Source organism: Rattus norvegicus, chromosome 13 (assembly GCF_036323735.1).
Source record: "Rattus norvegicus strain BN/NHsdMcwi chromosome 13, GRCr8, whole genome shotgun sequence".
NCBI classification, from domain to species: Eukaryota; Metazoa; Chordata; class Mammalia; order Rodentia; family Muridae; genus Rattus; species Rattus norvegicus.
The window spans coordinates 82,477,555-82,501,126 of NC_086031.1; the positions used below are offsets into that span (position 1 = coordinate 82,477,555).

The window sequence follows — 23,572 nt, forward strand, 5'->3', positions numbered from 1 at the left end:
CTTTTCTTCCCAGCTCAATATTTCCCTGACAGAACCCTGGCTGGAGGCGGCTTCAGTGCGGGCCTAGCATGGGGAAGCTTCCAGGCCTGCGGGCTGCAGGATACTGCAGCCCTGCGCATGCATCGCATTCTCCTCTCTTCAAAGGCGCTTTAGAAATGGAAGAGGCCAGGCTGCAGAAACACACCCGGACGGCAGTTTTTATGAGAAAATGCAGATAAAGAGCCCGGCGGTAGGGCCATATGTTCCCCATAATCTCCAAAGCCGTCACTTCAATTAGAGCCTCCCCTGAGTTCTAATGCCCGATCCTGAGTAAACAAGCCGCTCTGAAAGAAGAACTCGATTTCCAATTAAAAGTGTACTAACATTTCTCCCTCCCTTAATTCCCGCCGAGCAAAGCCCCGCGCGGGCGGAGGCGCGGGCTGGGTCGCCGCGAGGTCGTCGGTCCGCGCCTCCCCGCGCCGCCGCGCCTTCCCAGGTGACGTCAGGCGGGCCCGGGATTAGGGCGCACCCCGCGCTCCCGCGCCGCGCCGCAGACTTAATTAAAAGTAATGCCACGGTAAATCCGCCGGCTCTGGCTGGCGGGGCCGCGCCTTCGGGCCGGCCTGCGATGGGGGTGGGGTGGGGTGCGGACAGCTTTCGGAAGCAGGTGCTCTCTGTCTCTGTGTCTTTCGGTCTCTCCCTTCTTCCCTCTCTCCCTCTCTCCGTCCCTCCCCCGCCCCCCCGTGTGTGTGTGTGTGTGTGTGTGTGTGTGTGTGTGTGTGTGTGTGTGTACGCGCGCGCGTGCCTGTGTCTGTGCGCTTGCTTGGTCACTTGTTTGCTTTCTTGCTTGCTTGCTGTCATTTTGGAGACCTGGATGCCCTCTCCGGTTCTCATCTCCACCCCAGCCCTTAGAAGTACAGACACACATCCTGTCCGATCTGATCTGTACTCAGTCTCCTGTGCCACAGAAACCGCTTTCTGCATAGTCTCCCTGTACCCCCTAATGCTAAGAGAAGGGCTAGATGGAGTCAGGAGCCAGGTGTGAGGTTATTGAAACGTCAGGCCTGTGGCGGCACCCTCCTGGCTTTCTTCTTGAGAGAGCTGAATGTGAGCATCGCTGTGCCTCAGCCTCTGCCTCACTGTATTCACGCTGAAAGTTTGTTTCTCTGGGTGCTTTCTGTTCGCCAGAGCGGGTTGAAAGCTGCGTGGTTTCAGATGGGACAGTGATGGATAGATTAACTTTCTGGCCTACTCTCCACACCATGAAAGAATCAAAGAATTGAAGCTATTATCTGAAAAATCCCAGAAACATCAATAAGCAGAAAATCCTCACCAGAGCATTCAAATGCAAATAGCTCTCCTTCTTTCATGAGTTATCTACCCAAGTAATTACTTTAGTTTTTACGTTGGCCTTGGCGGTGGTAAAGACTTCTGAGACTTAGTCTCACTAAGTCCACCACCGTTTGTTTACTCCTTAGTCTTGAGATTGATGCTAACTAAATTAAATTGAGGCCAGTTCAGCAAACATCTCAGGGCCTGCCTGTTAGACGCTGAGCTAGCTACCAGCCATTACAAGTGGCAGGAAACCCCTTGCATTCCAGGCACAGGGCTCCTTAGTGGACAAAATTATTATAACTACCACAAAAACCCTGCACCAGTTAGTGTGGCGATGCACTGTATAATGGATGGTACTGGTGTGAGCAGCAGGTCCTCTGGGTCAGTGTGTGTGTGTGTGTGTGTGTGTGTGTGTGTGTGTGTGTTGGAGAGAGAGAGAGAGAGAGAGAGAGAGAGAGAATGTGTGTTGTGTGTTGTGTGTGTGTGAGAGAGAGAGAGTGTGTAAGGTGTAAGTAACTCCTAGAGCTACTCCAGATATGATAACACACTCCTGTGATCAGACTATTTGGCAGGGGTTGGGGTTGGAATGGGGGAGGCAGAAGAATCAACAGTTCAAGGTTATTCTTGGTTACTTGGCAAGTTCAAGACCAGCCTGTGCTACATGAGATCCTGTCTTAAATAAACAACCAAACAAACACTAACAAAACCCAGGAAAGTGTTCAAAGAATGCTTCACAATTCTATGGCATTGTGGTTTGAGCTTGACAGAGCAGGTGGTTTCTAAGTGGTTGCTAGAGAGGGTGGTGTTGTCTCACCTGTTCTATGCTGATGAAGTCTGTTGTATCTGGGCATTGAAGGAAAGGCTGGCTCATGGGGATCCTTTGGGGCCTGAGATCCTCGTGCTGGTTACTGGTGAGACTGGTACGGAAACAGGAAGTGTTCATGTGTTGTATTTGAATATATTCCACACCCGAACTTAGCCAAACAAAGGAGAAATGACTGAATATATTCTGACAGTTGTGGAAAGACTGAATGGGAGTTTGGTGACATTACTTGGTCTGTTCTTTCAAAAGAGAAGCAGGGAGGGTGGATTAGGGTCCTGTGCATGAGGATGGTGGAGTAAGCTTCTATAGTGGGAGGAGGGAGAATGGACCAAGCTATAGATTAGAGCTTCCAAACAATGTGTTCACTTTCATATTCAGTCACATTCATTTCAGTGAATCCGTACTGTGTGCTAGACATCATCCCGAGTGTGGCAGGTTACAGTGGTGAACAGAACAGGTCAAATAAGTGCTCTCTGGCTTAAACTCTAAAATTGAAATTACCATTAAGCAAATGATCATTCTGAGGTTGGCAATCATGTTTCTACAGTGTGCAGATAATGTCACAGCAGAGAAAAAAACATGTCCAGAAAGTAGCGAACCATCTAGGTGGGGAGTGTTGAGTGATCTGGCAAAGAGTGGATGTCTGGTCTGGTGGGCAGTTGAGCAGTTGAATTTAGGGCTTAAAGATGTGTGCACTTCTACCTCCCCCCACCCCGTGTGTGTGTGTGTGTGTGTGTGTGTGTGTGTGTGTGTGTATGTGTGTGTGTATGTGTGTGTTTATGACACGTATTTAGGAATTATAGAAAAGCTGGGAATTTAAAGCCTGGTAGTGTCTCTACAAAGTGTTTCCACAGATGTTATTGTCTGAGTCTGTAGGACTGCAAGAAACATGAGGGCACAACACGTACAAGCACACACATACACACACACACACACACACACAAGCACACTGGCAAACATCAATAGAGCAGTGGTTCTCAAAATATGACTTAGGAGGAAAAAGTCAGATTCTCCTGGGATCTTGCCTGAAGTCAGACTTCTAAGTATCACTTTGACCTACCGTGATCGGGCAGTGTGGGAGTGGAGCAGTAATCTGTTGCCTGGGGAACTTTATGTTCTATACTGGAGTGCCCGCCAGATACCAGCCACCGAGGCTAGCTCAGTCACAAGAGTGGTCCCCTGCACTTCCAAGTGGCATTGTTTGCAAAGACTCATCTGTCTTACTTCCCTTGGCAGCTATAGGTTATTCTAACTCAGCTGGGAATGGGGCAGATTCAAATTCACCTCAAGCCTGTGAATGATAAAGCAGTAGCTTGTAACCCCTTCTAGTTACTCTGTAACAATCCCTTGACTCCCTTCTCCATCACCAGCACCCTGTGCACCTCAGACTGACAGATTCATTGTCCATATTTTTGTGGTATCCCATCTGTACAGTGAATAAACAGATCTGAAACAATCTGGGCACTGGATAAGATTTTCACAAAAAAGTTTCTGAAAGGCCCTTAACTGCTGAGTCTGCAACACACACACACACACACACACACACACACACACACACACACATTACAAGTTCCTGTATATTACCATCACCTGCATGCCATTCAGACAGTTGAGTCCCTCTTCTGTGACCAGCCCCTAAGCCATCTAGGGGACATTTTGAAAAATTATACTTTTCCATAGCCCAGAAAGACTTCAACACAAGGTACAGTCAGTGAATAAGACTCTACCGCCTATAGATCAATAACTATTCAATGTGTAAATTTTTAAATAATACAGAGACAAGAGAAAATGGTGAGGATAGGCACAGGCAGTGAATCGGTTACACACCATTTTAAAATAAAGGCTTTTGTGGGCATGGGTACCTTGTTTGATTTCTAGTTCTTCCTCCTGATGGCTGGTGACCTTGAAAAAGCACTTGAGCTTCCCCTTTACCATCTGTGAAGTGGAATGTTCTGAGGTTTGCAGGCAGTAGTAACTGCTGTGGTGCCTGGCACCAAGTAAGTGTTCAATTAAAAGGATGCATTCTTATGCACATATATTAGGCATTCATTCTGGTCCTTAGCCATCCTGTTCAGGCACGGGCAAAGAGAGTGGCAAAACCCAAGAGTGACAAACAGTCCAAGGACTTCTTCCTGACTCATCAAAGTGTTTTCTTCATGTGGATGATTGGGAGGCTGCACGTTAGATTATTTGACAAAGGCACAAGGAGCCACAGCTGGTGTCACCTAATTTAACAGCTGGGGTGTGACTAGAGGGATTTGAGGGCACTCGAAGGAAAGACAAAGGTCACCAGACACAGTCTCTGCAAAGTGGAACATGCCAACAGGATGAACTGCAGCCCCTTTCACAAGAATTGGCGTGGATCTATGTGTCGAGGGCATTAGTTTATCTCGAATTACATTTATGTCCTTTTACAGCATCCATCGACAACTTGGAGATCCCCTGTTTTTGCAGAAATGTGTGCCTCCCTAAAAGCAGAACTGGCAGTAGTGGGGAAAGGCAGGGGAACGGTTCACTACTCCCCTTGGCTCTCCAAGAGGATGGGGACCTGCTCCACACTGAATGCAAGGGAAAACCATGGGGAGTTGGCTGGCCCCTGAAGAAGCTGGATAGATCCACACTCTTACATTTTCCTCCTGGTTTTCTGAGGATGGAAGCAAACAGGAAAGAAAGAAAGAGGGGGGGGGAAAGAAGAAGGAGAAGGGGCAGGGGCAGGGGCAGGGGCAGGAGCAGGAGGAGAAGGAGAAGGAGAAGGAGAGGGAGAGGGAGAAGAAGAGGAAGAGGAAGAAGAAGAAGAAGAAGAAGAAGAAGAAGAAGAAGAAGAAGAAGAAGGAGGAAGAGGAGGAGGAGGAGGAGGAGGAGGAGGAGGAAGAGGAGGAGGAGGAGGAGGAGAAGGAGAAGGAGAGGGAGAGGGAGAGGAAGAGGAAGAGGAAGAGGAAGAAGAAGAAGAAGAAGAAGAAGAAGAAGAAGAAGAAGAAGAAGAAGAAGAAGAAGAAGAAGAAGAAGAAGAAGAAGAAGAAATAAAAGAAAATGTCTCTCCTTCTTTCCTGAGTCCTGGGTTTTTGAGTCCGAGATGAGAAACTTCCAGGGATTTGTGGCAAAACTGCAGATCTGCAAAGTGATAATTTCTCCTGTGCATGTCCACACCCTCTCCCAAGGCTGCTTGCTGCTCCAGCACAGGGCGTGTTCCAGCCTTCCTATGCCTGGCTCCTACGGGCTGATTTCCATAAAGTCAATTTCCCAACCCCTAGGTTATTTTTCTTGACTCTGGATGTATCAAAAGGTGAAATACGAGAAGGTCATGGGAGAATACTGAGATGAAAGTTACAAGACAGCAAACTTCGGGGCTCGCTGGAGCACAGCTCAAGTGACAGCTACTGCGGCTACTCACACTGTATCATAATAAATTGGAAGCTAAATCATTTTGGAGACTTAACATAGACTGAATTTTTTCACTGTAATAAATACTTTGTAGAAGATTCTTACTTTAGTCTGCTCAGGCTAGGTATAACAGGCTAGATGATTTATTAACAATAGAAATGTATGCTTACTAACCCTGGAAGCCAAACATCTGAAGTCAGCGTGCTGGAGGTTGCAGGTTGCTAACCTCTAATTGTATTCTCATGACCCAGAAAAAGACTCAGTTCTTTGGGATCCCTTCTATAAGGATACTAATCCTACTTAGAGGGTCACGTCTTCCTGACTCCATTACTCTTAACTGGTTTTACCACCAATACTCTGCCGGTTGAACATGGTTGTCAACTTGACGCATTTAGGAAAAGAGAAACTTCAACTGAGGAATTGCCCTGCCATGTTGGCCTGGAAACGTATCTGTGGGGGCATTTCCTTGATTGCCAAGTGATGTAGTAGGGCCCAGCCTGCTGCAGGCTGCTGCATCCCTGTGAAGACCAGCCTATGCTTGTAAGAACATGGCCTTGAGAGTGAATGAATGGACATCATTTCTTCACTTGTCTGCTTCAGTTCCTGCCTCCAGGTTCCTGTTTGAGCTCCTACCTTGGCTTCCCCTCATGATGTGCTGTACTCTATAAGATTTACTAGGATCTTCCCCATCCCACGCTTTGGGGCGTGGTATTTATTAAGGCAACAGAAAACAAACTAGAACAAATACCATCACTTTGGGGCTTAAGATTTTAATGTATGAATTTTAGAAGGGCTCAACACTTGACCCTGGATGGTCTTAGTATTTCTCACCAGGAGCATTTTGGCATTTGTGGTATAGCAATCTCTCTCTCTCTCTCTCTCTCTCTCTCTCTCTCTCTCTCTCTCTTTTTCCCACTCCCTCCCTCCCTCCCCCCTCTCTCTCCTCTCTCCCCCCCTTGTGGGGTGGTGTGTGTGTGTGTGTGTGTGTGTGTGTGTGTGTGTGTGTGTGTGTGTGTTTACCATTCACTCATAACTAGAGAAAGATCCTTCGATAGATTTGAATGGGGCACAAGATGTTCCCGATTGAGAAACCATGGTAAACTTCGTGTTCACAAACAGTAATCTTGTTAGTATTTCCCACTTTCATTTGGAAACATGGAAATGTGATCATGGGAGAGCAAGGTGAATGAGATGTGAGACGCCCTATGTCTAAGTCCTTCTTTTCATAGTTGCAGGAACTGGTGATAAGTTTCTTGCCCAAGAGCACATTGTGGTTACTGATGGCACAGATAATACCAACTCCCTCATTCCCACTTCAGGTCTCTGTGCTGCCCCCTATTATGTCTTACAAATGTGGCTCAGTCTGTGTTTGGGGATCAGTCAAGGAGTTATTCTAGTTAGTGGGTGTCCCCTTTAAATACTGAGCTTTCTGTTCGTCTAGAATGGCTGCATAGTCCTTTAAATGATGCATTTGGTTCAAGAGGACCCGAGTGCCTAAACCAAGGCTGATGTCTTATTTTACATTAAAGGCAACATTTTTGGTTCCTGTGTGTGCCTGTTTGTGCGTGTATGGGTGTACATATACATGTTTGTGTCTATATGTGGGGCCAGAGGTCAACACTGAGTATCATCTTCAACTTCTCCATTTCTTTTTTTGAGTCAGGGCCTCTCACTGAACATACAAATCTGTGATTCAGATGGACTGGTTGTCTATCAAGTGCCAGGGATCCACCGATCTCTTTGTTCCCAGCACTGGGCTTACAGGCATGCACTGGCATAACTACCTTTTCATGGATGCTCAGCTCCTCAGAGTCCCATAGCGAGCATTTTATAAACCATCTTCCCAGCCTACTGGTACAGTTTTAAGGTATAGCAAGTTGGGATTGGACACAGTTGATGTGGCCAGATAATATTTTACCCCAGCTTAAAAGGTATCTTAGAACTTATTAGTTGACAATTTCATGGGTGTATACAAAGTATTTTATTATATTCTTGCCCAGTTACCATTTCCCCCCATACTCCCTGTACCTTACACCTTCTTTCTAGAAAGCCCCTTCTACTTTTGTCCCTTTAAAAAATGACCTTCTGAGTTTAATTAGAGTTGTTTGCATGAGCATAGATGTGGGTCATTTACTAGAACCCAGACGACATATAAACAGCTACACTACCGAAGCAGAGTGACCCCCTTCCCCAAAATGCATCAAAGTTTCACTGATCTATAAAATAATGACGTGTCTTACAATTAAATATATCTTATATTTGAAGCAATTTTGATTTTTAGGACAAATTCCAGAGATTGTACCAATGTTAACTATTCTAGAGGTAAAGCAGAATGTGATAAGACTTATGTTCTTAACTGTTCGGTTCATGCTTAACAGCTCAGCACATGTAGTGGGCAAATCAAAGAGAGGTTTTAAGACAAAAGTGTGACATCATCCTACTTTCTTTTCCTAGTCTCTGGAATAAGATTTCTTCTAGATGCTTGGGGCCTCTTGTTTTCTTCCTTTGGCCTTTTGGATCTGGCCATGGTACTGACTGTAGTGCTAATTTCCAAAGAATTCTGAAGTCTAAGTCTGGGAACAAACGTCTTTTATGCTCCAGTGCATACTGGGTCCTCTTGTATAAGCCATACAAACATGGCTTCAAGGGAGCTAACAGAAAGATGACTTGAGTTAACTTGGATTTGAGTGTGGCCAGTGAGATGGAGTAATTCTAAGCCCTTACTTGGCAGATAAGACAGTCATTACTTGCTGAAGTCCCTTGTCACTCTCAAGAACTGAATCAGCCAAAGCTCAACCTCAAAAGGATACACAGCTGTCAACATTTAGAGCACCAAAAGAGTTTAATTCAGAGAATCAATAACAGCCAGTGAGGTGATGGACATGAAGGCAGATGAGGATGGTGGAACAGCTTCCACATTATCAGGGAATCATGCTGCTGGGTCCCCTAAGTCGACACACCGAGGAATGATATAAGTTCTGGGGCATCTGGTGGAAGTCTAAGCTGCCAGGTGTGAGCTGGCACTGTGGGAAAGTGCCAACAGCTGCCAGAGACATCGCCCAAGGAATAGAGAGGTCATGGAAAGACCTTGGCTTCTCCTGTCTTCTGGCTTCCTTGTAAATGTTTCCCATTAGCTCACGCAGCAGCCTGCAAGCCTTGTCCTTCAGGTGACACAGGGTAAAGAGTGAGCAAGGAATACATCTGAGTGACAGAAAATCTGTAAAACAGACATGGAAAAAGTTGGAGGTGTCTAGTATGGTAGAAAGAATAAAACCGGAAGCCAGCATATTAGTTCATCAACGTTGGAGCCTTCTTTTGCATTGAGTAGAGAGCAGGTATCTGGGCTTCCATGGTGAAGAGGTGGGAAATGTATAGACAAAACCCTGAATTTTGGGTGATGAGGAACAAGTGGTGCCATCTACTTTTTCTCTTTCAGGGTGCATTGGGATTCTCTTGAAGAACAAGACTTACGGAATGAATCTATCTATATGTCTATATATCTCTCCATATGTCTAACACTCCATGAATCCATCATCCATCCATCCATCCATCCATCCATCCATCCATCCATCCATCATCTATCTACTTATCTATCTAATCTATCATCTATCTCTATCATCTATGTATCTATCTATGTATCTATCTCTATCTATGTATCTATGTATCTATGTATCTATCTAGACATATAAATAAATGATACACACCACACACACACACACACACACACACACACACACACACACACACACACAGAGGATTTATTTGGGTGGCTTACAGGCTATGATCCAACCACTCTAACAATGGCTGTCTACCAACAGAAGGTTCAAGAATCCAGTAGCTGTTCATTTCATGAGCCTTGATGTCTCTGCTGATTTTCAGTATATACCAGAGTTCCAAAGAAGTGAACTTGCTCGTAAGGGCAAGCAGACAAAGTGAGCAAGCTTCCTTTCTCTATGTCCTTTACATAGGTCGCCAGCTGACCATGTGCCCAGATTAAAAGAGTATATTCCCATCTCAGAAGGTCAGCATTAAAATTGTGTCTTTAAAAAGATCCCTCACAGGTGTACTCAGCCTCTGTGGTTTTAGCTAATTCCAGACGTAATCAAGTGGACAACCAAGAATAGCCATCACACAGTTTTTAGGTACAGCTTCTCACCCTACTTAGATTCAATCCAAGCCTGCTGGTGTGACCTGTGTTTAATGTAAACAATCCATTGCCTGCTTTCTCTTTCCTTTCTACCTTTATCCTCTTAATGCACAGAGACTTGGCTATGACAGCCACTTTGAGTCAGGGACATTCTGCATGAGCTCACTGTTTGACTTGTTTTCTTCTGTCACCTTTTAATACCATTTTACCTACAAGATCCCAACTCCTGAGCTTTCTGGCTGCACTCTAAAATACTATCGGTCACCACTGATGTCTCTGTCACAGTCTTCCTGTTTTCAGTCTCTCTCATCACTATTTAAATTTGATTTGATTCTAAAATGGTTCAGTTTGTCATTTATTTACTGGCTCTGCCTTCCTCAAAGGTGGGTAGGTTCTACTTGAATAATGGGGTGCATCTGTTCTATTCACAACTCTACTTTCCAAGCCCGCAGTGAAGGTTATAACATAAACTATGGTCGGTGTTCGGTAGATATGGGCCAAATTATTCCTTTGAAGGGTATTTTGATTATTTGCTTGTATGACTGTCTTGTTACTTGGAACTCAAGTGTTTTTCCATTTCCTTTCTATTTAAAATTAAAATAGAAATTCTCTCTCTCTCTCTCTCTCTCTCTCTCTCTCTCTCTCTCTCTCCCTCCCTCCCTCTCCCCCCCCCTCTCTCTCAAGCATGGGTAGGCATACATTCAATTTTAAGACAGGGCTTTACTTCAGACTGTCCTGAAACTCATAAGCCTCATACTTCAGCTTGGTGAGTGCCGGGGTTGTAGAATGTACCACTGTGCCTGGCTTTGTTTAGCTTTTTATTAAGATCCCCTTGTATATGATACATATGCATGGCATCACTTCATGACTATGTAGTTGTGGTTGAGAATATTGTTAATGGTTTGGATTTCTTGGGTGTCTAGCATGAAAGAAGCTACAATTTGGAGAAATTAAGTAGCAGTATGTTGCTCCCCAAAGAAACGGCATTAAACTCAGCTCTCTGACTCCAAGGTTCTTCCTTACCTGTTCTTAGCACATCCTTCTGCTGGGTCTATGTTCTAGAACACAGAGATCCATGGTCCTTTCTGACCATCCCTGTTCACCCTCCCACACTGCCCATCACTCATTTGTGATGACAGACTCTTGCTTTCTCTCCTTCGTTTTGTGTCTAGTTTTAGCAAACTTTCTATAGGAGGCCTTGCAGAATGTCGCCCTGGTTGCCACGACCACATGGCCTCCCCTCTATTGTATGCTCTGGAATCTTACATTTTACTAAAGCTCTTCATGTCCTGGTTTGGAAATATTTACTCTGTCATCTTCTACACTACTCAGGAAGTTCTTAGAGGCAGGGAGGCTGCACTCTCTATGGGTGTCTATTAATCACTTGCAAAATAAGCATTTTAGGTGAGAACATGAATGATGGTTTGACATGAGGTACCTCTGCACATTGAAAGTATTTATTCACGAAGATACTTTCATATAAAAAAAGAGCCCCATTTTTGTGGAGAAAAGAAATTCAGCTAAATAGAAATGCAGACTATGCACTTCTCAAGTACAGGTCAGAAAAGGGACACTAATCTAGAATCCACTAGCAGAGCTGAACCACAGCTGCTGCTACACTCAGAGCTACCAACATTTCCCTGAAGCTCAGCGATACCCACAATGCCAAGTCATGTTTCGTTTGCCAGCTCTCACCAGTATCAGAAGGGATGAGGAAGATGGCCCAAGGGAAGACTCATTTCGAGATGTGATCTAAGACGCTAAAGGAAATAGACATTTGGTGACATCCATGTAACGTGAGAGACGCACACTCTGGAGTCATCTGGGCCCTGCAAACAGAAGGGCTGATCAGCACTGTGCCTCATCCTAGAAGAGGTGATAATGAAGAGAGGTGGGAGAGAGTCGCTGGAGCTTGAGGGTCAAGGAGAGATGTCTGGGAATCAGAGGCCTTTCAGAGCCTCCCTGTCTCCTGTTTACTTGGGTACATCCATGGCCCTGATGTCTAGTAGCCACCCCTCTGACAAAAAGGAAGAGGATTCACCCTGTGTGTGATACTGTCACTCAAGGTGATAGATGCCAAGGCCAGTCCTGTACCTGACAGCCTCATATTTCAAGTCTTATGTTACCTTACCCTTTCCTCTGGTCCTACCATTATGATTTAAAGGAAAAAGCAGGCCTTTAAAACATTGTTGCATTTTTCCCAGTTATCAAAACTGACAAGCATCATTGAGAATTTGGCTGAAATAGTTAAAACGAAGACAGGCCTTAGCTGCCTAAGAGTGGGAGGTTTTCATGACTGCCTGTGCCTCTTCCGAAACTCTAACGAGACCCCTTTGTGTGCACACCGCAGTGCAGTGGGAAAATGGAGAGTGAGGACATTCTAGATAGGGACTTCTTAATTTTTTTTCTCCCCATGGTGTTTTAGTTTTTCTAAGAAATTTTACGCAATCTCTAGGTATATAAATTTACAAAATAGATCTTCATTTACTACTAATAAATCACTGGGAAGCTTATTTTAAACAGTCTTTGGCATAGATACAATCTTACTGTTTATTAAAGACAAAAGCAAATTTGCATAGTAATGATGTATATATACTTATGAATATTTATGTATGGATTTACAATATGCCTGAATATTTGATACTTCAGGACATAGACTCCTCAGTGTTTTTCAGAGTTGATAGTGTATTCTGACTTTATACTTGTCAGTGTGGAGAGTGCTCTTTTGCATAAATACATACTACAAAAATGTCAGGATGTTTTTAGGGCCATATCAGAAATTGTTAGAAATTTTGTCCTAACCTCAAGCCAAAATTCAATTAACAATCTGTTTTTAATGAAACTCAAGCCAGCAGCCAGGCAGCATTTTTAAAAAGCAAACATTCTAACAAACACAACCCAATGATTTACTAATTTGTTTCAGGATAAGGAATGAGGGTAAGGAAATACTCGAAGTCCTTGTTTTTCACAATCCAACCATTGCAGAAAACCTTTTGGGTACAGGAAAGATACTGCAGCTCAGGGAGCGTGCCAGTCTTGAGTGTGGGCAAATGTGTTGTTCTGGGAAGTATTTGTTGGCAGGTGCAGTGCAAAGTGTTCATGTTGCGTGTTCAAAACCACAGCGGCCATGAGGTCACAGGGAACAGTATGGAGGATCACTGGCAGAAATGCCCCAAATTCATTTACTCTAAGTTTGACGTTTAGTTCATTATTGGGCTGTTGTCCATTCAGAAACCCTTTATGGTTGCCCAGCTTCTCATGACCCCTACATTTGTGGTCTGTAGTTTACAGAGTCGAATTCTAGGCCAGTGATTCTCCAAGTGTGGTTCCTGACCTAGCATGGTGGCATCCAAGTTCAGTTAGAACTAGAAAACCACCGGCTCGTCTCAGACTCACGGCATCGAAGCCATGGGACTAACCCAGCTATCTTTTGGCCCTGCCCTCCAGGTGCTTCTGAAGCATGTTCAACTTGAATGGGCACTGTTGTACAGTTTTTCAGCTATTGTAGGGATCCGGGGGTTGTAGAAACAGTGGGTTTGTTAGCCCAGGTTCCAACAGCAGCAAACTCCGTGCTACACAAATAATAATAAGACTGGGGAGAAATGTGTTAACAATAATAATAGAAATTTAAAGCTAATTAATGACATAAAGTGTTTCTAGCAATAATGCCCTAAAACCAATACCATCCTAATATACTGAATTTCACTCAAGGGTATAATCACATATCCTCTCCGAGGGGTAACAACCAAGTTTGCTGCATACAGTTATACTCAGTATATTTTTAATGTATGAAGAAGCTCAATCCCCTGCAAAAAAAATTAGTCTGTATTGTTTCATCCAATCTTGCTTTTTCATCATTAAAGAACATTGTCTGTTGGAAGTCCTCAGCTTCTAAGGGTAGCCAGTTAGCCAGGAGTAAGGACTTCCCTTCTTCCTGTAAGTTGACCCGGGAGAATGTGTGATCTAGTCGGCAGCAGCTGGACAAGGAATGACATCATTGGACCTGTTCTCCAGGGTTGTGATCCCTCTCTGTCTATGTCCACCTGCTTTTCCTCGTGTCCTTCCTTCTTCTCTGTATCCCTTCTACAGTAGTTCTCTCATTTCCCCTGACTTTCTCTTGTTCTTTTCGTGGCAATGTAACTAGGCGTGTATTGATAGAGTGACAGAGCATCCTTGGCGTAAATAACGATGTGAAGGCAAGACCAAGATTGAAGTTTATGCGACATAAGTGTCATCATCACTGAGCATCAGTGATGGAGGTAGCTAATATCCTGCCCTTTGAAGATGGCCTGTTAATGTTTTATAGAGCGACCTGGAGTCTGAGAGCATAGACCTCTGCTCACCCTTCCAAAGCAGAAGAGGGTCTGTTACGAGATCTGGTGTATTGGCCAAGGGCTCAAGTGGGCTGATCACCTGTGGTCACACAGCATACTCTGTGTTAAAGTCTACCGTGAGTTTAACTAAATGGGTCTCTCTTCTGCATGCTTCCCAGTGGGTCTCTACACCCCAGGGTAGCTATGAATATTGTCCAACCCAACATGAGGCTTTCATTATGAGCATGGTGAACTGTGTGTGAGTGTGTGTGTGTGTGTGTGTGTGTGTGTGTGTGTGTGTGTGTGTAGAGAGAGAGAGAGAGAGAGAGAGAGAGTAAATTTTGTTGTTTTTTTAATTAACTTGAAGGAGTAATTAACCCTTTGTTTTTCAGCTTTGCCTACAAACAATTTAATATTGCTCGGACAGTTAATCCTCCTGAAGACTACTAATTAATGCAATAAAATTGGACTGCTCCAACGAGAGATGGCATTTGGTCCACTGACGCCACTTGCTAAGCCAGAGCAAGCACAGTCATCCTATTAATATGAGCTAATAGGATGTCATGCACATCACACCCTGTGCCTGATGACCACTGGGCTAATGAGCTTTTATCTAGACTGAGCTGTGAGCCCTAAACAACTGAATTAACTTGTTATGAGCTTCATGGACTCCCCCTTGGAGGCTGGTCGGATGAAAACAGCTCGAGTTACAGGCTCTGTTTAGTACACCCATCCCTGTCTGATTGGAGCGCTTTGCTGTTGAGGCGCAGGGAATTTCTGACACTGCTTCTGCTGTGTGGCAAAGGCACGGGCGGGCACAGGTACCATTCATACTTCTGCTCAGCAGTTCAGAGCGCACGTGGTCCATGGAAAGAAGCAGGAGAGGTGTTAGCCTAAAAAACTATTCAAATGTGCCATTCAATAGTGACTTTCCCCTTCAGGGCTAATACCATCCTGTTTCTCTTCATACCTCCCTATCCCAGGGTCTCCCTTCATGAGTACCAGCCTTCTGAGGAAGGCAGGAGAGGCATCCAGCTGTGGCCAGCAGCCAGAACTCAGGATCACAGACATTGCCCCTTTGGGACCTTCCTGGAAGCCAGAGCAGGATGCCCTGTCTGTGACTTGCCTGGCTCTGACCCTCGTGGCCCCTCTCCCTGTGCTGGCACAGATCCTCCATCTGCAGTGGCTATCTCTGAACAAAGGTGTCTTTCTTGGAACACCCTACCTACAGCCTCACTCAGGCGTGGTTTTTTTTTTTTTTTTTTTTGTCTCCTTTGCTCCTGAGATTCTGAGACTCTAGGAGCTGATTGGAGAGAGCTCTTGGGTTTGGCTGAAAGGTCACATTGGGGAGGGAGGAGAAGGTGGGACTGTGTGAGGAACAGAGCATGATGGGAATTTAAGTGAGCTCTGTCCCTCTGGGACCAAAAAGAATGGCTTCCAGGATGCACATGGGTAGATGTATTCTCTCCCAGGGAACCCTCCCGTTCAGGTCTTTCCTTTCGTCACATAGTAGTAACAGCCACATAGCCAGCCGTTTGTCCAGTATCTCACATTTTGCAATCAGGAGGTTTCCTTAGGTCCTCACAGTAGCCTAGAGAGGCCCGACAGGAAGATATGTGTGTGTATGGGGCGAGCAGGGTGGGGTGGGGTGGGGTGGGGTGGGGTGAGGGTGGGGTGGGTACTGGGGGTGGACAAAAGGAAGAGAGTTCCAGCTGTGTGCCTCAGACAAGAGATTACTTTCCCCCTCCCCAGCCTCAGTTTAGTGACATACTTCCTGTCTCTCAGGGCTGTGGCAGAAACAGTTCAGGTGTGACAGGATACATTTCAGGTACTAGGTCCTTTTAAAACTATCCTATAGATGAAGAAACGTTAAGATCAGAGGAGCCTTTGTCCAAAGCTCTTCAGCTGAGTAGGAAAATGGGGGGCAGGGTGGAACTTTCATCTCCTTTGGGGTCTCAGTCACTTTGCATCACTGTGTGTTTCTGAACTAAAAATCCAAGCTGTGTGTCTGTGGATCCAAAGCCTTAGGACTTTTCCTGCACGTGGCTCTGAGCACACATAGGTGTCTGTCATTCCCTGTGCTTGATTTGCAGGTTAAAAAAAACCCAAACCTCATTTCACCCCCCCCCCCCAAAGTGTGTGCTTGGGCGTGGCTCTGCCACCAAGGTCCTGTGTGTATGGTGGCAGGCTCCTGACCCTCTCTGCGGTTGTTCTATAGTAGCTGGGAAAAGAGTTTCACGTTATTTTGAGCCATGATGAACCGTGGGTTCAGGACAGGAAGCTTGCATGGAACTGGTGCTTAAATGGTGGACATGTTTTTATTACAAACTGCCAGCCACACAGCAGTTTGGAGGCTAATGGCGGTGCCTTCTATGATCGCAGTGTCCTGTATCCTAACATTTCTCCCTTGGCTGTGGCCATGGAGCCCCTACCTGCAACCAACGCTGATCATCTCTCTGCCAGTAAACCCCAGACAGCTTCTCCATCATATATCCCTCTCCCCGGGGTGAAATGTGCAGCCCCTGTCTGAGGCCGAGGGGCTCCTACATATCACTGCTCAGGTTCCCCACCTTCCCTCAGTGGAGGATGCTTAGCTCTTTGGGAACACCTGCTTCCTCCTTGCGACTTTCCAAGCCCCGCCCCCTTCACTGCAGGGTTTCTCCATCCGTTCACTTCTCCCCTTTTCTAACAGTTTTTATTACCAGTTCTGAGGACTTCAAGTTCTTTTTCTTTTGTGCTCTTACAACCTCCTACTTGTTAACTTTCATACCTCATTATCCTATCCTTTAAGATCTAGGGATTTTTCCTGCCCGTCTTGGCTCCCTCCGTCACCACCTTTACCCCGTGTGAGTGCACAAGGCGGGGCTGGAGCTAGGAGAGTTTGTGTGAGGTGCCCCCATTCTTGGTTAGTGTGTGACTCCCCCACTTACTAGACTGTTTGCTCTCTGGATGTCCTTCCTCCACTGGACATCTTTTGCTGACCCTTTGTCTTACCCGCTCTCTGCACCCATACAGCCTTCAACAAACCCTTTCCTCCCTGAATCTTTCTGAGTGCTGAGTCTCATTTCCTCTGAGCACAAGCTGACTCCTTGCCTCAGTTTGACCCTGTATCACACACAAGGGTGGTTAAACGAGGGTGGTAAACTGATGTTTGAGAACATCGTTTAAACCTCTTGTACCCTCTTTCCTGCTCTCTGTGTCTCTCTCTGTTTCTCATGTGTATGTGGTGTGTGTATATTGTGTATGTGTGTGTGCATGCACATGACTGTGTGTGTCCGTTTGTGTGTTTGTGTGTGTGTATGCATGTGTATGTTGTATGTGAGTGTGGTGTGTGCTGGTGAATGTGTGTATATGTGTTCATGTGTGTGTGTGTGTGTGTGTGTGTGTGTGTGGTATGTGTACTGGTGTGTATATAAGTGTGTGTTTATGTGTATATGTATATGTGTTCATGTGTGTATGTATGTGTAGGTAGTATGTGTGTGTGGGGTGTGCATTCATGTGTGTGTATGTGTTGTGTGTCCATTTGTGTGTTTATGTGTGTTCATGTATGTATATGTGTTCATGTGTATATGTATCTGTTCATGTGTGTATGCATGTGTATGTAGTGTGTGTTCAGGTGTGTATGCATGTGTATGTATGTGTATGTAGTGTGTGTGTGTGTGTGTGTGTGTGTGTGTGTGTGTGGTATGTGCTGGTACATGTAAAGGACAAAAAACAACCTTTAATGTCATTCTCAGCTGCTGTTCGCCTTGTTACCTAGGCAGGATCTCTCCCTGGCCTTGAGATCACCAGGCAGGGTAGACTGGCTGGCCAGTGAGTTTCAGGAATCCTCCTGTCTCTGCCTCCTCAGCACTGGGATTACTAGTGTGAGTCACAATGCCTTAAACATGGATTCCGAGGGCTTGGACTCAGGTCCTAAGACTTACAAGGTGAGCAGTTTGCTGGCTGAGCCATCACCCAGTTCCCTGTCAGATCTTTCATTTGACCTTTTTCCTGGTGTGAGTTGCGCTGCGAACAGTATCTGCATGGACTCTGGCTGTCTGAAGATCTGCGCTCTTGCCTCTCGGACTTCAAATGCTATTTCGAGTTCACTGTATCTTGAGATGGACACGGCTGTTCTCGGGAAGCATAAAACCCCAATCCCCACAGTGCAAGGCAGTGGCTGAGACAGTCTCCTGTGTCCTGTCATCATAAGCCTCTCCCTGACCTCTATACAGCAAGTCTCAGGGCCTTCCTCCACTCCCCCAGCCTGAGAGACATTTATGAGGCTCATCACTCGGGAAACACTGGGGCCTGTTCTTGTCTCCTCTCTCCTTGCACAAAGATATTTTGTCTTCCTCCCTCACTCTTACCTCATGGTCCACAGTCTGCTATCTTATACCCTGTTTATGGCTGTTGGGATTTTTCCAACAACCTGAAATGAATCTGCGAGGCCCCACAGGTAGTGCTGCTTGGTCTCCTGGCTGTAAAGAATGGCTGGGTCTTTCATCTGCCATTACTTATATCATAAATGAGTGGGCAGAAAGATAGTGGGGAAACAGCTGCCCTAAACCGGTCCAGACTTAAAAAGAATAAGAAAAGAAGAAAAGAAGGAGGAGGAGGGAGAAGAGGAGGAAGAGGAGGAAGAAGAGGAGGAGGAGGAAGAAGAAGAAAAGGAGGAAGAAGAGGAGGAGGAGGGGGGAGGAGGAGGAGGAGGAGGAAGGCCTGGAGAAGCATGTTCAAACTTGGTGCTAAGCTAGTTCATTTCACTCTGTAGGCTGTACAGAGACACTTACGCTCTGGGCTTCCCCACTTGGAGTCAGATTTATTCTGTGCCTGGGTCTAAATGGCCTCCAGGGATGCTAACATTTGTTGTTGGAGAGCTAAGAGTGGCGTTCCTTTCATCTCTGCTGAGGGGTGTCACCTTAAATTATGAGGGATAGCCCCCAGCTTACATCTGGGTGTGGGAGGCTCTGGTAACAGGGAGGCTGCTCCCTTCACTGTTTGAAGGTTTTCTACCATCTTCTGCTCCCTGGTACTCTAGTTAGCTCCAGAAGAAATATTCCACACTGTATATTCCATGAAGAAGTCTGTGGAGTCTGGGAGGTCTGCTCTGCAGAGAGAAGAGAGTAGCCTTGGTGAATGTCACAAAGCAGCTTAGAGCACCCCATGGAAGTCACAGAACATCCCAGGCTGCTAGTATTCACACACCATACCTGGAAGTCATTGAAGGACAGGGATGGGTGGCTTCTGAGATTCCAAATTACTTGCCATTCTGAGTCTTTTAGACTTGACTCACCTACACGCACCAGGATAAATGGAGGTCCACATTGGTGACTGTTCAGGTGGCAATCTCCCAGTTAAAAACTATGCCTGCTCTTGACCACAGCAGAGAACACATCAGATCCTGCTAGCTATCAATTTCACAGTATACCAGATAAATAGTTCCTCTTGCCTCAGAGTCAGGGCCTAGAGAAATGGGGCATGGGCACAGGATGTGTATGTTTAGATGGGGAGGCAGGAAGCTGGGTGAGAGTAGGGCAAAGGTCCCTAAACTGAAGGACGCAGACTCTATTTGGTCTGTGTCTGTTGCACAAATGCCTTCTGGACACAGGTATGCCCATGCTTGTGGTTTATGACTACCCTTAGGCTGTGATGCAGTGCTGGGGTTAGAGGGTGGAGTGCGAACAGAGACCAGAGAGTTGGCAAAGACTACAGGAATTACTCCCAGAAATTTCACGGTTTGCCGAATCCTGTGGAAGGAACGGAACTGTGTAGACCACATTCTTTTTTTTTTTTTTTGTATTTTTTTTATTTTATTTTTTTTTATTATCTTGAGTATTTCTTATATACATTTCAAGTGTTATTCCCTTTCCCGGTTTCCGGACAGACATCACCCTCCCCCCTCCCCTTCCTTGTGGGTGTTCCCCTCCCAAACCTCCCCCCATTGCCACCCTCCCCGCATAGTAGACCACATTCTTACACTGCCTAGAGTACCTAGGCATGCCCACACACATTCTACTCTATCCTAGAGACTGCTAGCATGTAAGGGCTATTATTATTATTATTATTATTATTATTATTATTATTATTTTATCATCACATCATCATCATCATTGTTGTTATTGCTATTATAGATTTTACATCTTCGTCAGTTGTAGGATCCAAAGTTTCATTTGCACCAAAAGACATGGGAAATGACTGTCAGAGTCAGACTTACTTTTGAAAGACACTTGCAAACACCATTTTATTGACAAGACGGGCAGATGACAGGCTTCTGAAGATCTCATCACAGCATCAGTTTACTGACTCAGCCCATTCCTAGCTGCCTGCTTTCAGGAGAGATGCATGTCACTTGGGCTAGCTTGTCAGTCATTCCCGTCTCCTCAGAAGTGTCACTGAAGGATTAGTCGTACCAGAATTTCCTCTTTACCTCCCCCCATTAGGAGTCAGAGGAGTCTCTGACCTGCATTAAGACCGTTCAAGGGTGAATATATACAGATAAGACTTTCTTCTACCTTTAGCCTCTTGGGGGAATCATCTTATTTTACCGAGGCTCTCGCTTTCAATGTTTATTTTCTCCTTGTTCTTCTGCAAACCTCCTAGGAGTGCCTTGAAAACCCTGTGCAGGGCTGGGACTAAGATCAGCTGGGACATCACTCCTGGGAAAGAGTAGCCTCAGAGCTGGAGGATCTAGGAGCATTGCCTTCCTCGTGAGGACTCTGGCGCTAATACTTCTTAATCTCTCAGGGTCTTTTACTTGTACCTTTGGTGGGGAGCGAGACCTAAGGAGAATATAACCTTTCGGCAGCATATGTTAAGCATTACTTGTGTGTTGGGGGGTCATGTGAGCTTCTTAGTACATAGCATTGGTGCTTCTGGGACACCCATGGGGTGGATGTTACTGTCATCAGAATGTAGGGGAGGAAGCCAGCTGGGGGACTGGGAACATGATCTGACTAACAAAGGCTAACAAAGGGGTGTGAGTGCCTGCTTACCTCAGCCTCCTCTTACTCCAGCGGATTCACAAATTACTCCTTCATATAAAGGAAATGGTTGGCTCCGGCAGAGTGCCAATTTAGAACTCTGCTCACATCCTAACTAAACAATCGTGCACAAACGGGTCTCCTCTAGAGGAGAGGTAGGAATAAAGAAATGGTGTGTGCGGCATGCAACTGGGTCTATCTCTTAAAAGTAGCCAGAGGGACAGCAACCACTGCAGGGCAAGCCCATGAGGTAAGGATTTCACTGCGGGGAGGGTGGGAAGCTTTCTAAGACCCAGAGATAATAAAGAGTGTCCTTAGTATAGCTTGGAACCACAACTCCCAGCAGCTCTTAAGGTGCAGAGTGAGAAGTAACTTAACGGGGCATCTCTTAGACCCCAGAAACAGCCTCTGAGCCTCTGAGAAATACATGTGTGTGAGAGACTTCTTTCTACTTTGGGAATCATTGTCAATTGTATGTCCTGTGAATGCTCAGCTCTAAATGGGACATCTTAATCGACTACCTTCCTACTGGCTAGCCAAGGTTCAGGGAACATCATGGAAGAGGAGGCAGAAAGAACACAAGAGCCAAAGGACAGGAAAAGTGTTATAAAATGCTGTCCTCTGCACATGACATAGCTGTTACACTCATGAATTCAGAGTGCCTGTGGTTGACTGCACAAGACCTCTACAAGAGCAAGCCAATCAAAGTTCTAGGATATATGGGGAGGGAACTCATAAAGCTTCACTCTTAAGTAAGAACCTATTGGTAACTGATAACTAGTATGAGAGGGTTCCTTTTTAGAGGTGTGGGCACTGGTAGGTTGCCCATGCTCCAGCAGATGATCACACATTCATGCACTTGTGCATACATGTATGAAATTCTCAAAGAGTAAAAAGGAGAAAGTAACCCAGTGTTATCCACTGTCTACTGAGTTGACGTAATTCATATTTTTCTTAGGGACTTGCTAACTTTATAGAATTTTGATGAGTTGTTCATGTTACCTGGTCATTCCAAGTCATCTGTGCCTTTAGATAACATGATGTTGGGTTTTGATGACCTTTTAAGCAGTAATATTTTCTACCTTGTGATAGTAGCTAAAATGTTTGACATTTCTGGGAAATTATGCCTGAGTCCTTTAGGTCTAGTATTGAAGACTGACATCAAGGAAATCATTCTAGTTATTGGGCATTGGTTGTGTGCTGAAGAGCATTTTGAATACCTTACTAATATAGGCTCATTTCATCTCCACAATGATTCCATGGAAGCAAGCTCTTTTATGCTGTGATTCTTCACATGAAAAATGGAATCAGAGATATTAGCTCACTTAGGGCCACACAGTTAAGAAATGTGCAGCCAGGACATCATGCTATGATAAAGCACTGAGGGTAAGTGTGACTGAACTTTCTGGGTCTTGCTTCTGGGCTTTAGAAGTGTTTTCTTAGCCTCTTTCTAGAAGCTTTTAGATCAGCATTACGCAGGTTATTGCAGTTACACCTAAAGGAATCTTGGGAATGTGGTATCCCAGAGCTTACCAAGGAGCAGCAAACGCTCCACCAGTGCACTAGGGACTGAGGATACTGTTCTCTGCTTCATTTTAGGCAAAAGTGATGATGAGGAGAGTCTTTGCAAGTCAGCCCACGGGGCAGGGAAAGGAGCATCAGAGGACGGCAAGGACCATAAGCGACCCAAACGTCCCAGAACCATCTTGACCACTCAGCAGAGGAGAGCATTCAAGGCCTCATTTGAAGTATCCTCCAAGCCCTGCAGAAAGGTATAAGAGGGGGGTGAAGTCAGGAGAAGGGATCACAGCTTGGCTATGTGCAGCTGGACTCATCTGGGATATTAACAGGCTGTGGGGGAGATGTCTGAGTGGGGAATGCTTCTCAGAGTCTGTGACAGTTATGAGCCCTGCAGGAGCTTTCAAAGATAGCTAAGATATAGTTTGGGAAGCAATAGAATCTCCCCCAACTTTCTACGCGCTTGCCAACTCCTGACTAACAAACACCTCCCATTTCATGAAGTGCAACAAGGAACCATAAATAGTAACTAAATCATTGTGTAATAAGTACTAGTTGTGATACAAGCCAGATACCTTAACAAAGATTACAAAAATACAGTAGCTTGCAATGTGTGCTTTTTATGGTCGGGTTTTGGCTTATTCTCCTTGGTGTGGTGACTTGGGGATTGCCTGGATAGAAATTCATTCCTTCCCACGATATTTTCAATGGAATGGATGTGTTCTGGTTTTTCAACTCACCTAATGATGGGGATTTGGGGTTGTGTTTTGTTGGGACTATTATGAATAGGGGGTCTTGTGAACATTTATAGAAAATTACTCATGCACTCAATGAAATAGTATTTTCTTTCCATGTCACATTTCAGAGGCGAGCAAGATAAGGCTGGGAGGGAAGTTCTGTTATCCACCACCTAGGTCCCAACAGTTGCTCCAGCTGTCCGCATTTTCCCAGCCACCATGGTGGGGACAGCAGAAGTAGTGAGTAAGCACCTGCCAGTTTGAGGACATTCCGGGGGTTCATGTCCACCCGTTTATGCATCTCCTGTCCACAGGGTAGGAGAAGAATTTGGTATTTGTTGAGCAGTAATATATTCTGATACAACTTTGATCTT

At 45.3% G+C, this 23,572-nt stretch overlaps 1 protein-coding gene across 2 annotated transcripts in view; it reads left to right on the top strand.

Moving 5' to 3' along the window:
- The window catches only part of Lmx1a (LIM homeobox transcription factor 1 alpha), a 143,665-nt gene that overhangs the window by 110,062 nt on the left and 10,031 nt on the right, over positions 1 to 23,572 (top strand). For both annotated transcript variants that reach the window (XM_017598709.3, NM_001105967.2), the window contains one exon: positions 22,543 to 22,715. In XM_017598709.3, coding sequence (XP_017454198.1) covers positions 22,543 to 22,715 — 173 coding nt within the window. The remainder of the gene's footprint in view (positions 1 to 22,542; positions 22,716 to 23,572) is intronic.